This window comes from Ambystoma mexicanum, chromosome 2q (assembly GCF_040938575.1).
Source record: "Ambystoma mexicanum isolate Mex_15411 chromosome 2q, UKY_AmexF1_1, whole genome shotgun sequence".
In the NCBI taxonomy this organism is placed as follows: domain Eukaryota; kingdom Metazoa; phylum Chordata; class Amphibia; order Caudata; family Ambystomatidae; genus Ambystoma; species Ambystoma mexicanum.
Genome location: NC_090924.1, coordinates 1,481,164,454 through 1,481,179,005, shown reverse-complemented (window position 1 = coordinate 1,481,179,005; position 14,552 = coordinate 1,481,164,454). Strand labels below are relative to the sequence as shown.

General features: G+C 50.9%; 1 protein-coding gene across 3 annotated transcripts in view; it reads right to left on the bottom strand.

Annotated features, from left to right (window-relative positions):
• The window catches only part of FAM13B (family with sequence similarity 13 member B), a 694,693-nt gene that overhangs the window by 414,409 nt on the left and 265,732 nt on the right, over positions 1–14,552 (bottom strand). For all 3 annotated transcript variants that reach the window (XM_069649076.1, XM_069649078.1, XM_069649077.1), the window contains exon 10: positions 14,206–14,267. In XM_069649076.1, coding sequence (XP_069505177.1) covers positions 14,206–14,267 — 62 coding nt within the window. The remainder of the gene's footprint in view (positions 1–14,205; positions 14,268–14,552) is intronic.

Here is a 14,552-nt window from a genome sequence, read left to right as displayed (position 1 = left end):
GTCCGTCGGCAGTTTGACTGGAGGGGACGCCGACATGTCCAGAAGGTCCGGGAACCAGATCTGTCTCGGTCACGCCGGTGCGCCGAGGATCATCCTGCACCGGGACGGTCTGAGTTGGTTGATGAGTCGCAGCAGCAACGGCAACGCATACAGGAACAGGCCGTCACAGGGGAATGAGAAGGCATCGCCCATGCTCCCCGGCTGGGGAGACCTTCTGGGGAACCTCCGGCACTTGGTGTTCATCGCCGTCACGAATAGGTCGATCTGGAGGTTGCCCCATCGTTGGAAGAGCAGATCCACTTGATCCTGATGCAGCTCCCACTCGTGGCATGAGCGCAGCTCCCTGCTGAGTGAGTCGGCCACGGTGTTCTTTATTCCTGCCAGGTGGACGGGTACCAGAAACATCCCCTGGGAGACGGCCCAGTGCCACAGATACTGGGCTTCCTTGGATAGGGCTGGGGATCTGGTGCCTCCTTGCTTCCGGATGTAGAACATCGTCGTGGTGTTGTCGGTGAACATCCTCACCACCTTGCCCTTTAGGGACGGGAGGAAGGACCTGAGGGCCCAGAACACGGCTCGGAGCTCCAGAACGTTGATATATGATATATTTTATTTATATCGCGCCCATACACAGGTGTGTCAGAGTGCGACCAGGCAAAGGGAGGGGGAGCAGGGGAGAAAACAAAAACGATCTTACTAGGCCCAGTGACATTGAGAACATGCAAGTGCATGGGAAAGGGAAAGGGGGAAAGTGCAACAGAAAAAGGGAGGGGGCAAAGAAGTGCAAGGCATAGGATAATAATAAGTTAGTGGATAAATGAGTGAATAAATAAGGTGATAAGAGCAGTGATAAGGGCAACTAGTGAACGGAGCAGGGCAAGTCAGATTGGGTAGCATCTGATAAGTGCAGGAGAGGAGTGGGGGGACCTGTGAGGGTACAGTTAACAGGCCCCAGTGCAGGGGTGGCCGGGAGGCAATGCCGGAGGATAGGACACTGGGCCAAGGGGGCCCTGTTGGCAGGTGAGGCAGTGCTGAGCAGAGAAGGCAGGGTGTAGGGACCTCTCCTCCGGGAGCCAAAGGCCTCTTGCGTGAAGATCTCCGGTGTGCGCCCCCCCCCCCCATCCCTCCATGGAGGCGTCCGTCGCCACAGTCTCCTGATGTGCCGGGGTCTGGAAGTCCATGCCCGCCGCCAGGTGTGCACTGGAGCCCCACCACCGGATGCTTGGCGGAAGGTCTCGTTGAGCGGAATCCTGTCGAAGTTGCCCATCGCCTGCAGCCAACGGGCGTCGAGGAACTCTTGCAGTGGACACATCCGCAGCCTGCACAGGCGCACAAGGTAGATGCACGAGGACATCATGCCAAGCAGGGACTTGATGGACCTCACCCTGGCCACGTCCATGTTCGACAGCCGTTGCACCTTGCCCAGGATTGGCCTTCGTCCTTTCCTCCGACAGAGAAGCTAACCGCGCTACTGTGTCGAGCCTGGCTCCCAGAAACAGGGCGACTTGCGACGGTACCAGGTGGGATTTCGCAAAGTTGATGGAGAATCCCAGATCTGTGAGCAGTTGGACGGTCTTTGCTGTGTGCGCGACGGCGAGTTCAATTGTCTTCGCCCGGATGAGCCAATCATCCAGGTATGGGTAGACGTGGATCCCTTGCAGGCGCAGTCGCGCCGCCACTGGCGCTTGGTGAGCACCCTGGGCACCAACTTCAATCCGAAAGAAAGGGCCTTGAACTGGTAGTGCCACCCTTGGACTACGAATCTGAGAAACTTTCGATGTCCTTTTAGAATGGGGATGTGAAAGTAGGCATCCTCCAAGTCCAGCGACGATAGGAAGTCGCCTTCCTCCAGCTGTCCCAGCACGTGCTGGAGGGTGACCATCCGGAACTTCTGGGCCTTGATGTACTTGTTTAAGCGACGCAGGTCCAGGATTGGTCGCCAACCGCCGGTCTTCTTTCTTACGAGGAAGTATCGTGAGTAAACTCCAGAGCTTCTTTGGGACGAGCTTGATGGCTCCTTTCTTCAGCATCGCCCTTACTTCCAGCAGCAGTTGAGGGATGTGGTTTTCCATCCTGGCCACGAGTGGAATGCGGGGGCACTTCTTTAGAAATTCGAGTGTGTGCCCGCGGGCCAGGGCATCTAGCACCCAACGGTCGGTGGAGATGGACTCCCACACGCTGACGAACTTCGCCAGCCGGCCTCCCACTGGGGTGCTCAGGTGGGGGCCTGACACTACGGCTGGTTCAGTCCTGCTTGGCAGCAGCCTTGCCGCCTTGGCCTCCTTGGCGACGACGACGAGATCCTCCTGATTTGCTGAGTCCTCTGTAGGCCTCTTGCAACGAGGAACGGGCAGCCTGGCGGTACGTCGAGAAGGCGCCGCCGAATCCTTTGGAGGTACCTTGCTTGCATCAGGAGTTCCGAAAGGGCGGCCGTCGCTGTTGCAGAACTCCCAAAGCCCGGGCCGTCTCCGTGTCAGCCTTGATGGCCTGCAGTGACTCGTCCACTGTCTTGCCAAGTAGGTTGTTCCCGTCGAGGGGCAGGTCGAGAACTCTAGTCTGTATGTCCTGGTGGAAATCAGTGGCCTTGAGCCAACCATGCCAGCAAAGTCCAATGCTGTTGCCCATCTGGCGAAAACTGGCGTCAGCAATGTCCGTGGCCACCGTTACGCCGTGGTCCAACGCCACCTCACCTTCCTGCAGGATCTCCAGGGCCTCAGCTCTCTTGTCGTCCGGGAGGAAATCCTGCAAGGGAGCGATCTTAAACCACAGCTCCCTGTCGTAGCGTGCCACAATCGCAAGGGAGTTGGCCGCTTTAATCGTCGTCACCGCCGACTAGATGACCCGCCGTCCCATGGCATCCATTTTCTTCCCCCTCTCCATCTGGCGGGGAGGTCGAAGTTGACACCGTCGCCCCCACCGCTTTCTTCTTGGCCGCCACAGAGACGACCGAGTCCGGGGTCGGCTGCGCCCTAAGGCACATGGGGCGGAATCCGGGACCCGGTACCTTCTCGTACCGGTTTCTCTTGGCAGGAGTCGTGGACGGGTTCTTAAGTAGCGACAGCCACTAGTCCCAGATGTCATCCAGTAACTGGACTGCTAGGACCGTCTTCCTCTTGGCCTCCCGCCGTTGATAGAGGAAACCTTCTTTCTTCTGTTCCTCAGGGCAGAGCTGGAAGAGCTCGGATGCCCTGGCAATCATGGTGTGGCAGGATCCAAATTTCGTCGGGCGGGGAAACCCGAGGAGGTGGTGATGGAAGGCCCATCCTGTCATCATCTGACCCCGTTGTGGCAGTCTCCATTCCAGTGTCATCCCTCGGATCCGGGGAAGGAGATGAAGGTTGCGAAGGCCGTGAAGGCTGGAATGGTGGGGTGGGGGTGGCGAGTTCTCCTCCGCTTGCTTCGAGGGTTTTCCAACGGTCCTGGCTCCGCTGGGATGTCCGTTGGTGGTAAGGGCAACCTTGTCTTTATCTCTGTACACAAGGCCTGGATCGCCATCAAGATAGCCCCCGAGTTTTCTCATGGCCCAGGCACGGCAGCGACTGGCGCGACGGTTGAGGAGTGGAATCCACCGCCTCCACGGGTTCCTCGTCGGCGCCACTGTCGCTTTCTTCGTCCGCCTCGTCTGGATCCCTCCCGTGGGACCGGACCTCCTCGAACGTCTTGTTCAGGATCTTCAAGACTCCAGCCAGTTCCTCTTCAGAGGCCGTATCTGTGACAGTGATGGCCACCGGACCCCCCCCTCTTTTTCCACCAGGGTTTTCATGGGGGTCTTATCGATGGGCTGAAAAGAGGATTCCCTTCACGGTGGCAGGGAAACTCTAGGCCCCGAGGTTGCCTCCACTGGGGTAGCCTCCACAGGCTTCGCCAGGGTCACCACGACTCCCTCGATAGAGGCCTTATCCGGGTGAATCCGGGCCTTCACGACTTTAGGCGCGCCCGAGGCCTTCAGCTTGGGGGGAGGGTCACTGCCTGGCTCCCCCTCGGCTGTCTCCGTCGGGATCGACCGGGGCTTCTCCCGAAGCTTACCCGGGTTCTCCAATTTTCTCTTCCCCGAGCCAGAGCGTTGGCTCGTGGTTGATGGCATTGGTGAAAGTGCGCCCTGCCTGGCAGCCGAGGAGCCCGACTGATCAGCGCTCCCAGTGCTTGCGGACTTGCGGTGCTTTGCCTTTTGTTGGGTCCCTGTCGCCGGAGCGCCCTCAAAGGTCTTAGAAGACCGCTCGGACTTCTTCTCACCTGCTGGGCTCTTTCCTTCCAGCCAGTTGGCGAGGCGGATACGCCGATCCTTCATAGTCCGTTCCGACATGTTCGTGCAAAACGCACAGTCCTTCTCCACGTGCGTTTTGTCTTTGTGAAAGCAGTACAGGCATCGGGAATGCTCGTCCTCCTTGAAGACATTCTGTAGTCCGCATACAGGTCAGTTCTTGAACAGCTTGGATCTGGGCGTCCTGTTTCCTTTGTCCTGGGCCATGTCCACGCAGGTAGGCCTCAAGATCATCCGGAATCCTCCAAGAAGTAAAACTTGACGATAACTTTGCCCTTGAGGGGCGTAGAAAATTCCGAAACGGGTCCCCGTTGATCGGAAGTAGAAACGGTGGAGCTTGAGGCTCGATTGACCGAAAAAATGAGATTAAACTCACACCACTTAGTGAAGTGGGTCCATTTCTGCAGGTAGGTGATCCTTGTTGAGGGGGCTCTAAAGGCCCTGATTATGTGCTGGAAGGTTCAAGTTCATGAGTTTGCGCTGTTCAGGTACCAGGCTTTGAGGGAGAGGCTCGCCGGTCGTGGTGGAGGACTTTGTGGTTCCGCTGAGTCAAGAGGTATTGATGAGCCTGGAGGCGAATTGGAGGCCACCGGGATAGATGTTGCAGAGTCAGGTACCAGATCTGTCGCGCCCAGACCGGCGCCATTAGGATCATGGACCAATCCTGTTCCTTCATTCTGCGCAGAACTCTGGCTATGTGGAATGGGGGAAAAGGCATAAAGGAACTTCCCTGTCCAGTCCACCGAGAATGCATCTCCTGCTGATTGATATTCCGGGTACCTTGAGGTGAATGCTTGACATTTCCTTTTGACCCACGTGGCAAAAAGGTCAATCTGTGGCTGGCCCCATACAGAGAAAATCCATTGAACTTCCTTTTCGTCTAGCTCCCATTCGTGGGATTAGACATACTCCCTGCTCAGTTTTTCCGCTAAGACATGGTCTATTCCCAGAAGATGTTCCGCCCTGATCTGGACTTTGTGGTGCAACCATAGTAGTTGAGCTTCCTGTGATAAGATCGGTCTTCATGCCTCCTTGCTTGTTTGTATAGTGCATGGAGGTTGTATTGTCCGTCTGGATGGTCAAGACTTCACCCGCCACTACTGGAAGGAAAGCTTTTAGAGCCCATCGTATCGCCCTGAGCTCTAGGACATTGATGTGGAGCTGTGATTCTTGGTCTGACCAAGCCCCTTTTGTCTGAAGGTCCGCCAAGTGTGCTCCCATCCCGAAAGGGACACACCAGTCCTTAAGAGAAGAGTGGATGTTGGTGCCTGGAATGGCATCCCTTGGAGCAGGTACCGTGGAGTGTTCCACCCTCGAAGTGCCTTGTGCACTGCCGTCGGTATCTGGACCAAATCTTCCCATGAGCCCTTGGCTTGTTTCCATTGGTGGTCCAGGGCCTCCTGGATTGGTCTCATGCGAAGTCTGCAATTTGGTATGAACATATACACGAGGACATCATGCCCAGGAGGGATTTGAAAAAGCGTACCGTGGTCGTCTCTTTCTAGAAACAATGATGTCAAGCAGAGGATGGCTGTTACTGTCCACCTATGGTCTTACCCTTGGAATGGTAGTGTTGAACTCGGCCCCCAGAAAAAGAACCGTCTTGCTGGGTACTGGCCAGGATTTTATGTTTATCGAAAAACCTAACCCTTTTAGGAGTTATTGTTTTCGACCCTGCCAACTGAGCTCGACTGAAGGAGCTTGCCCTCATCAACCAGTCGTCCAAATATGGAAAGACCTCCGTTCCCAACCTTCTGAGGTTCGCTGCTACGGGCGCCAGACATTTGGTAAGTACCCTCTGTGCTGATTTTAGCCCGAACGGGAGTACCCGGAATTGGAAATGTAAGTCTCCTATAGCGAACCTGAGGAACTGTCTGTGGGCAGGATGAATTGGAATGTGGAATTATGCGTCTTCTAATTCCAGATTGGCTAGGAAGTAGTTTCTGTTTCTATCACGGTAAGACGCCTTGCAGGGATATTTTGAATTTGATGCGTTTGATGTATTTGTTGAGTGCTCTTAGGTCCAATATGGGCCTCTGTTGGCGGTTTTACTTTTTGATTAGAAAGAAGCGGGAGTAGAAACCTTTTCCTTTCTGAGAATACGGAACTGGCTCTATAGCTGCTTTGTGCAGTAACTTTTGAACTTCTGCCATGACTTTCCGCAGCATGTGAACTTTTCGAGTGGTGGGGGCAAGGGATGGAGGATGGTCTAAGATTCTATGGTGTGACCCCTGCGGACCATCTGTCATACCCACTTGTCCGATGATATCGAATTCCAGTGTTGAAAAGAATTGGCCTACCCTGCCCCCCACAGGTGTTCAGCATAGAAAGAATCGAATGGTCAATTCTGGTTTGCTCTCGGCTTTACCTTGGGAAGAACCGCGCCTTCCTCTCTGGGAATACCGGTTGGCAGATTGATATCTTTTGCCTTGGAATGTGTTACCTTGTGACCATAGTAGGAACGTGTATATCCTCCGTCTATTGACACGGAACCTCGAAAGGGCCGAAAGGACCTGCAGTCTTTATATTTATCCTTCAAGGAACTGATGGCTCGAGCTGCATCTGTGTCCATTTTAATTCCTTTAAGGTGGTCATCTATTTTTTCGCCAAATAAGTCTTGCCTGTCGAAGGGAATGTCCAAAATTTGTGCCTGCACCTCGGGCCTAAAATTAGTGGCCTTCATCCATGCCTGTCTCCTTAACACTGTGCCGTGAGCCATTTGTCTGAAGCCTAATTCAGACACATCGACAGCCTCATCGATCATGTGGTCTGAAGTGGCTTCTATGTCCGCAATGATGGACCTGGCTTCTTCCTGTAAATCTGCTGGTAGATGTTTGGTCAACTTGGACATGCAAAGCCAAAGCTTGCGGTCAAACCTGCCTGTCATGGCTAATGCGTTGCCCGCTCTGATCGTGAGATGCTGAGGATGACACCTTTCTACCCATGGCTTCCAATTTATGACCTTCCTTGTCTGGCGGTGCTGACAGTGGTGATGATGGGTTGGCTAATTTATTTCTAGCCACTACTGTGATGGCTGAGTCTGGCTTCGTATGACCCCTTTAACAAAGCGGCGCCGAGTCAGGTGCCTTGTACTTCTTTTCAGGTCTTGAAACTAAAACCAGGTGTGGATAAGGGTGTGGCCAGTATACACCCAGATCAGATGGGCTATGTCCCTGGTAGGAATATCACAGACAACCACAGGAGGCTGCACCATATGACAATGCATTACTCACCGTAAAAGCATTTCTGATGGTTGCATCTGCTTAGATTCACATGCTGTGCATAGTCCGACATCCAGTGGTCACTGCGGAGTATTGCATTTTGTTTTTCGTAGTCGAAAAGGGGACGTCGACAAGGCGTGTCTGTAACACTATCCCTATAGTGACGTGCAGTGTACCCACAACCCCTCACGCGTCGAGGTCCCTCAGATAGTTTTTTTCCGCCCAGTTAACTCGATGCGGTGGCCATGGTTGAAAGCGACCCTGAAAGTATACGGAATGGGCCCTGGATACATCAGGTGGGTTCAGATGTTATATAGCAACCCGGTAGCGAGAGTTAAAACGGGATCCACAATTTCAGACAAACGGCAACTCTGCAGAGGGACCAGACAGGGATGCCTCTGGTCACCCATGTTATACATACTGGCACTAGAGCCGCTGGCAATATGCCTGCAACAACAATACGGGGCGGTGGGGATTCGTACGATAAGTGGTATGCACCTGATATCGCTGTATGCAGATGACATGCTCCTCTATTTGCGCTACCCGGAGGAAAACCTGCAATATGTATTGGAGGTGATGGACCGTTATGCCACCCTCTCGGGCATATCGTTGAACACCGGGAAGTCTAGTTTGTTCCCCTTGGGAAGGTATAAGAGTGTCCCATTGGAGAGGCTGCCTATCCTGCAAATACCCTGGCAACCTGAGACATTTAGCTATCTGGGAGTAAACATTTATCACAGGACGGAAGCAGAGCATGAACATAATACAGAGAAAGCGATTGAGGGAGTTCAGAATAGTATGGTGTTCTGGTCTAGATTACCCCCATCTATGATGGGGAGAGCAGCTCTGCTCAAAATGGTGGTGTTGCCCAGACACTTACATTTTTTTGTAAATGTCCCGTATTTGATTCCCAGAAGTTTTTTCAAGAGACTTCATGGTATGTGCAGGAGCTTCAGGAACAGAGTAGCCCTGTGGAAACTACAGAACTCGTGTGAGAGGGGGGGGCATAGACTTGCTGAACTTTGAGCTTTATTATCTGGTGGGGCAGCTGTTTGTCGTCAGAGGTCTCGGCAGAAGCTAGACTTTTGCAGGGCGACTTGGCTCCATACTCAGAGAGACGGTGTGGCTACAAAAGAGTAAACTGGCGGGAAGAGGGAGACTATTGGAGCTGGGTTGGGAGGTCTGGCGCAGGACGTGGAGAACGGTGGGTGATCCGGATTCGCTCTCCCAGCAGGTCCCGCTGGTGGCACTGTGTGGAAACTACTCCTAATTGCTTGAGGTAGTCTATAGATATAGATATATATATATGGCAGGAAGGGGAGGTATTGGAATTCCAGAGTTTGCAGGAGGAGACAGGGGTGCATAGAGGCCAACATATAACTTACACCAGAGTCACGAAACGGGTGAGGGAGAGGTGGCCTGAGACGGTGTTGGCAGAAGAACCCGATGCTGCCCTGGAAGCGATGTACGATGTTTCAGAGGGCGGGGACGAAATATCCAGGGAATACAAGCTCCTGAGAGCCAAGGCTGGGAAGGAACTGCTTCAACTGAGGCAGGACTGGGAGGAGGAGGTAGGAGGACCCATGACAGAGGGGCAATGGGAAAGAGCTCAAAAAAGGTACCATAAAAAGGTGTCCCGAAACGAAGACTCCAACAGATGCAGTTGTATGTCACCCATAGGGCTCATCTGACCCCCGGGAAAATAGCCAGGTTTGGAGGCTCGGCCATACAGAAATGCCCCAGGTGTGGGGAGGTGGAGGCGGGGTTGCTACACATGTTCTGGGCCTGTCCCGAGGTGCACAGATTCTGGGACGAAATAAAGACCAAGGTGGCCAGTGGGGGAGTGGTGCTGGATGTGGGATCGGCTTGGGCATGCATGCTCGGGATCTTTTCCAGGCGACGCAATCTAAAGCACATAAGCAAGATGAAGGACCTGGCTTACATCCTGGCCAAGCGGAGGATCGCAATGGGCTGGAAGGCGGCCCACAGACCCAGGGTGGAGACATGGTGGGCGGACCTCCAGAGATGGGCGGAAGCAGAATCAGTAGTATGGTTTGAAGCCGTTACCAGGGGGGGTGAGGAGGAAGTGGGCCCCCTGATATCCTGGCGACAATTAGTGACCTCTATGGTAAACCCCCACCAAGTTAACCATGAAATAGAAGACTCAGACGAGTCTACAAGCACTGCAATTCCCGAAAACGCTCCCATACATGACACGGATGGGCCGGCTCAAGTTTATGGGGTGGGTGTGGAGAGGACAGAGAATAACACTGTATAATGTGACGGTTTGATATTGTTTATTTACGTCCCAAAAAGCTGTATTGTTTGTTGGTTTGTTTAAAATAATTTTTAAAAAAATTCAAATTAAAGGGTGTGGCCAGTATCTTCGACCCAGACTCCAATATGGTGTTGAGAAGAGGAATGGTGGTGACAGTTCTTCTGCGTTTGTCCATGTGCTCGTAAAGCACCGACTTCTTCTCTTCCGAAGAAACTTGTATTTTGAACAAGTCCGCAGCTTTACCAATTATAGTATAAAACGATACAAAATCTTCTGGGTGTGACGAATCACCTGGTGAGTCTTTCTTCCTGGGTTTCTCGACAATATAATCATCCCATTCACTGGGGGCATCCGGTTCCTGCGTAATCTCTCCTTCCACAGGATCGGAAAAATCCCTCAATGGGTCCTCTTGCCAATCAGATACTGACACAGATGAAGGTACCGTAGTTGGATCTCGAACTGGCGATCGAGGTCTACGAGGTGATGCTGGAGAGGGGACTCTTGTCAGTCAAGCACTGAGTGTTCTGCTCCTGGATCTACGTGGAGGCTCAGGTGATCGTGCTCTTTTCTTCGGTCGACTCCTGGAAGGGGATTGCCTGGGTTAAGTATCCCTCAGTGGGGTTCTTGGCTTCCTAGGTACAGAAGACCTATTCTGTAGTTCTTGACTCCTCGATTCTTTGCATCGCTGCCATGAGCACCGGGTCATAAGGATCAGCCATGTCCTCTGAATCCGGTTGCCAAGGAGGGCTCTTTTCCTTAGGAATTAGGAAAGGTTGCTCACCAAGCATTTCCGTGTCCAAGAACTCCTCCTGAAGAAGGACGTCTGGGAGTTCCGTCATCTCTTTTAAAGGGGACAGTTGTGATCCAACCGGCTCAAGTGTATCTGGAATTGCAGAGACGCTGGTCCCCAAGTCGTGACCTCATATTGGATGGTTTACCCGCGACGTCAGCGAATGGTGTGGGTTCCATTTCTTCAGAAGACACCAAATGTTTCGGAATCGCCGACGGTACTTTTGTCGACTGTGGTTTTGCTCCGTGGACAAGGACTTTGAAGATGGTTGACTCGCGGACGAGAGCTTCGACGACGAGAGATGTGCTTCCTTCGACGACTGCTTCACGGACGATGACTTCGATGAGAATTTTGTTGTGGACGATGAGGTTTGGAGTGTTGTCGTCATTGACGGTGGCTTGGTCGACGGCTTCACCGTGGACTGCTCCCCCTAACATCCTCCCCCCTCATCCTGCACTGCACGGGATAGTCCGAAAAAGCGGACAAAATGGAATCACTTCAGTTTGAGTCGCTGTAGTCAAGCACACAAGCTTGTGTCCTTCTCCCCCCCGGTTAATCCTAACCAGCTCTGAGAATGGTATCCAGGTGGCTTACGAGTTGATTGGTCCTCCCAAATCAAAGGAAGACATTGTCCTTGAAGGGGCTTCTCTGTCGATGTGAACTTGGTGATTCGGAACTGCAGCAGGGCTTCACCGGGCAAACCAACGGTCCAGGAGTTGCAGCAGCAGCTTTTCCTCAGTTCTCTTCTAGCTCGTTTTCGATTTCTTTCGTTGCAGTGGTCGACTCAGCTTTCCAGTCAAAGAGACTCGCCTTTTAAACAGTTTTCTCCCTTTCATTCCAGCCTAGCTGCCACGCACCCAGTAGGGTGGCTGTCCTTGCCGGACAGTCATCCAGCCAATCACACCAGAGTGCATTTGAGGAGACTGAGAACAGTCAGGCACCTCCCTCACTTCCTGCCCACCCCAGACTATCAGACGCCAGAGGCAGTCTTCAGTCCTGAAGCACGCCAAAGGCATAGACACAAAGGGACCAAACCTAGTTTGGCGCACAGAGACAAACACTAAAAGGACCTTTCCAAAAAGAAATGGCGAAAAAAGAAGACTGGGCCCGGTTTAATCAAAGGGGCTTAAGTAGCCATCTTAAAAAACATGGCTCCCGCGATTTTTAGCTACTGTGTTTGCAGTCGGGAAAAATCATAGTAGTTCGTTGTAAAACCACTGCCAACGGCCATTTCGATAGCAAAGGCTAGCATTTGACTGCTACAAGAGTGTTTAGACACATGGGATACTAGGGTTAGGGAAAGTACTGACCTCACAGACTGCACACTTTCCTCACATATTCCTTTAAACCTTCATGTAATTCCTGAAATAGTGTCTCAGCAGGACAGTAGAGAAAGAATGATGGACACTTGGTTCCCGGTAAGTATACGTTTGTCTGTATTAAATCGCATACAGGTCAACATAAACTGCTTTCTGTATTTGTTCATACAGATACACATTTCCTCAAAGAACATAGCAACACATCTTATAAGTGACACAAAAATGCCATAGGTTTAGAAACTATAAAGAACACAACATGGGATACTAGGTAACACCTCCAGCACTCCATTGTAAGATGGTGTGTGCTGGTCTATGAATTTAAAAAAAGACTAGTAAAGTCAAACGCTTTACATTCTCTGGGGAGCAGTAGTTCATCCCAGAGAAGGTATTTAAACCTTGGGGAGTCCAAAGGACACCCCTGTGCCACTGCACTAAAGGTGCTGTGACAAACCCACAGGCATCTTTTTATTGTTATCTAAAGCTCCATACCCAAAAACACGAGTAAAACGCACATCAAAATACCTGGGAGAGTGGGAAAAAGGCTCACACTCTCACCAGGGGAGAGAACACAAGTCCTCAAAATCCAGCAAAGTTGCTGGGGTCTCTAAGGTGAAGGGAAATATTTTTGAGAATTCTCCCTAACAGTATGCAGTACCCTCTGGGAACACTACAAAAAACTCTGACTACAGTTATAGGAAACCCAACCTTTGGTATGAGCTTGTACTACACAGTTTTGGTATCGTGTTGAGCAGCCAGGCTTATCACAAGAGGGGTCAATGTGAGCTGTAGGGGAGTTGCACAGAGATTCACAGTGACAAGTATTCAAATAAACACTTACACACAAGGTTTCTTGAATAAACAATTATTAATTTATCAGTCAGTTAGAGTAAGCCTTCTTCAGAAGGGAGCAATATAAAAAGTAACTATCAAATACACTTCATGGCATACACACTCTTAATATGTATAAATCAGTAGATACTCTTTTGGGATGGCCCACAGACACGACGTACACCCTAAGGTGACTTCAATAGCTACGGTGCGGGGGACATTAATATATCACTGTTGCATTTAGAGTCATATAGGAATAAGTCAAAGGAAAAGGTTATTTGGAACATACAAGAGACCACAAATATTCTTAAGCAGGCAAATACGAACGCAGCCCGCAGTAAATGCCCACCATGGTAGTTCAATCGAAACCAATGCCACCAGCCATTCAGTGAGGAAAGGGTAACATAAAAAATGTTACATGAGAAGCTAGACAAAGGGGATACTAGGTAACCCCTCCCTATTGTAAGATAGTGTGTGCTGGGTCTAGAAAGTTACAAATGTAACTAAAGTCAATTTCACTTCACTGCTCTGGGAAACAGTAGTTTCACCAAGAGAAGGTATTTAAACCTTTGGGAAATCTGAAAGACTTCCCTGTGCCACTGCACTGAAGGTGCTGTGTGACAATGGAAAAGGCGATGCCTATGGAGTTTACCAGACTGCAAAACCAAAAGAAACAGTGTACACAATCACATTAAAATCCATGAGAGAGTGGGAAAAAGGGTCTCGCTCTCTCCAGGTTAAAAAAAATCAAGTCGTCAAAATCCAGCTAAATTGTTTGAGGTCTCCAAGGTGGAGGGAATTAGCACATTTCTGAGAATTCTCCGTAACACCACCTGAAGGCGTATTCTGCAACCTTACCCATCCCTCTTAGGTGGTTAAGCAGAATGTGATCTACCATGTCAAAGGCTGTGGACAGGTCCAACATCACCAACAGTGGAAGTCCTGCCCGATCCGCGATGACTTGAGCCGAAGCCTGACTGAAAACAATCCAGCAGCCCTTCTTTTTGTATATGAGCTTGTAGTTGGGTGGTGTCCACTTCTCAAGATTTTGCCCGGCCACGGAAGACCTGTATTCGACATGTAGTTTTTTAGACTGGCAGGATCCAGATTTAGTTTCTTTAGCAATGGTGTAATAGAGTTCTTAAACTTCTGAGGCGCCATCCCCTGATCTAAGGATGTATGCAATCTGTCATAAAAAGGGGAAATCTCTTTAGCCAGCCATCTCGCTGCATACGCAGGCATAGGCAATACGATCTACTGTGGGCTTCAAGGCTGAAATCAGCCATTGCACATAATCCTGCGGCACTGGTATGCGAGTGTGGGAAAAGGTATAGGGAAAAATAATACACCAGTCCAGCAAAAAGTGAGGCAGATTTAGCACAACTTTAAAATCTTAACCAACGCTTTTCATAGAAAGACAAATGCAATAAATCTGGCAAGCCATGCAGCACATGTGCACTATCTTTAAAACCAAGTACTGAAGGCAGAGCATGACTGATGGCACATACCTTTTACTTTTAACGTTACTTTCTGAATCCACATTCGTTAGTTCCAGGAGGATATCTGCAGCCTGTGGGTTGAAATGTTGAATCATTTTTAATGAAGCTCTGCAAAACGATTCTATGAACTATTTAAGCTCTAGCTTTTGTGACTTCACTAACATCTGTTTGTTTCTGTGTCGTAGATCTACTTTCACCCACATTATTTTAATTAAGACTACAGCCCAAGTGCCAAGAAGCCCATCCAACTCACAAAGGGTGCCAAATGAAGAACTATGCAAACGTAAACCTCCCTTTAATGGTAGCTGTCCAGTAAAGGTCATTTGTACAAATCCATACCTTCAAGTTATCCTTCA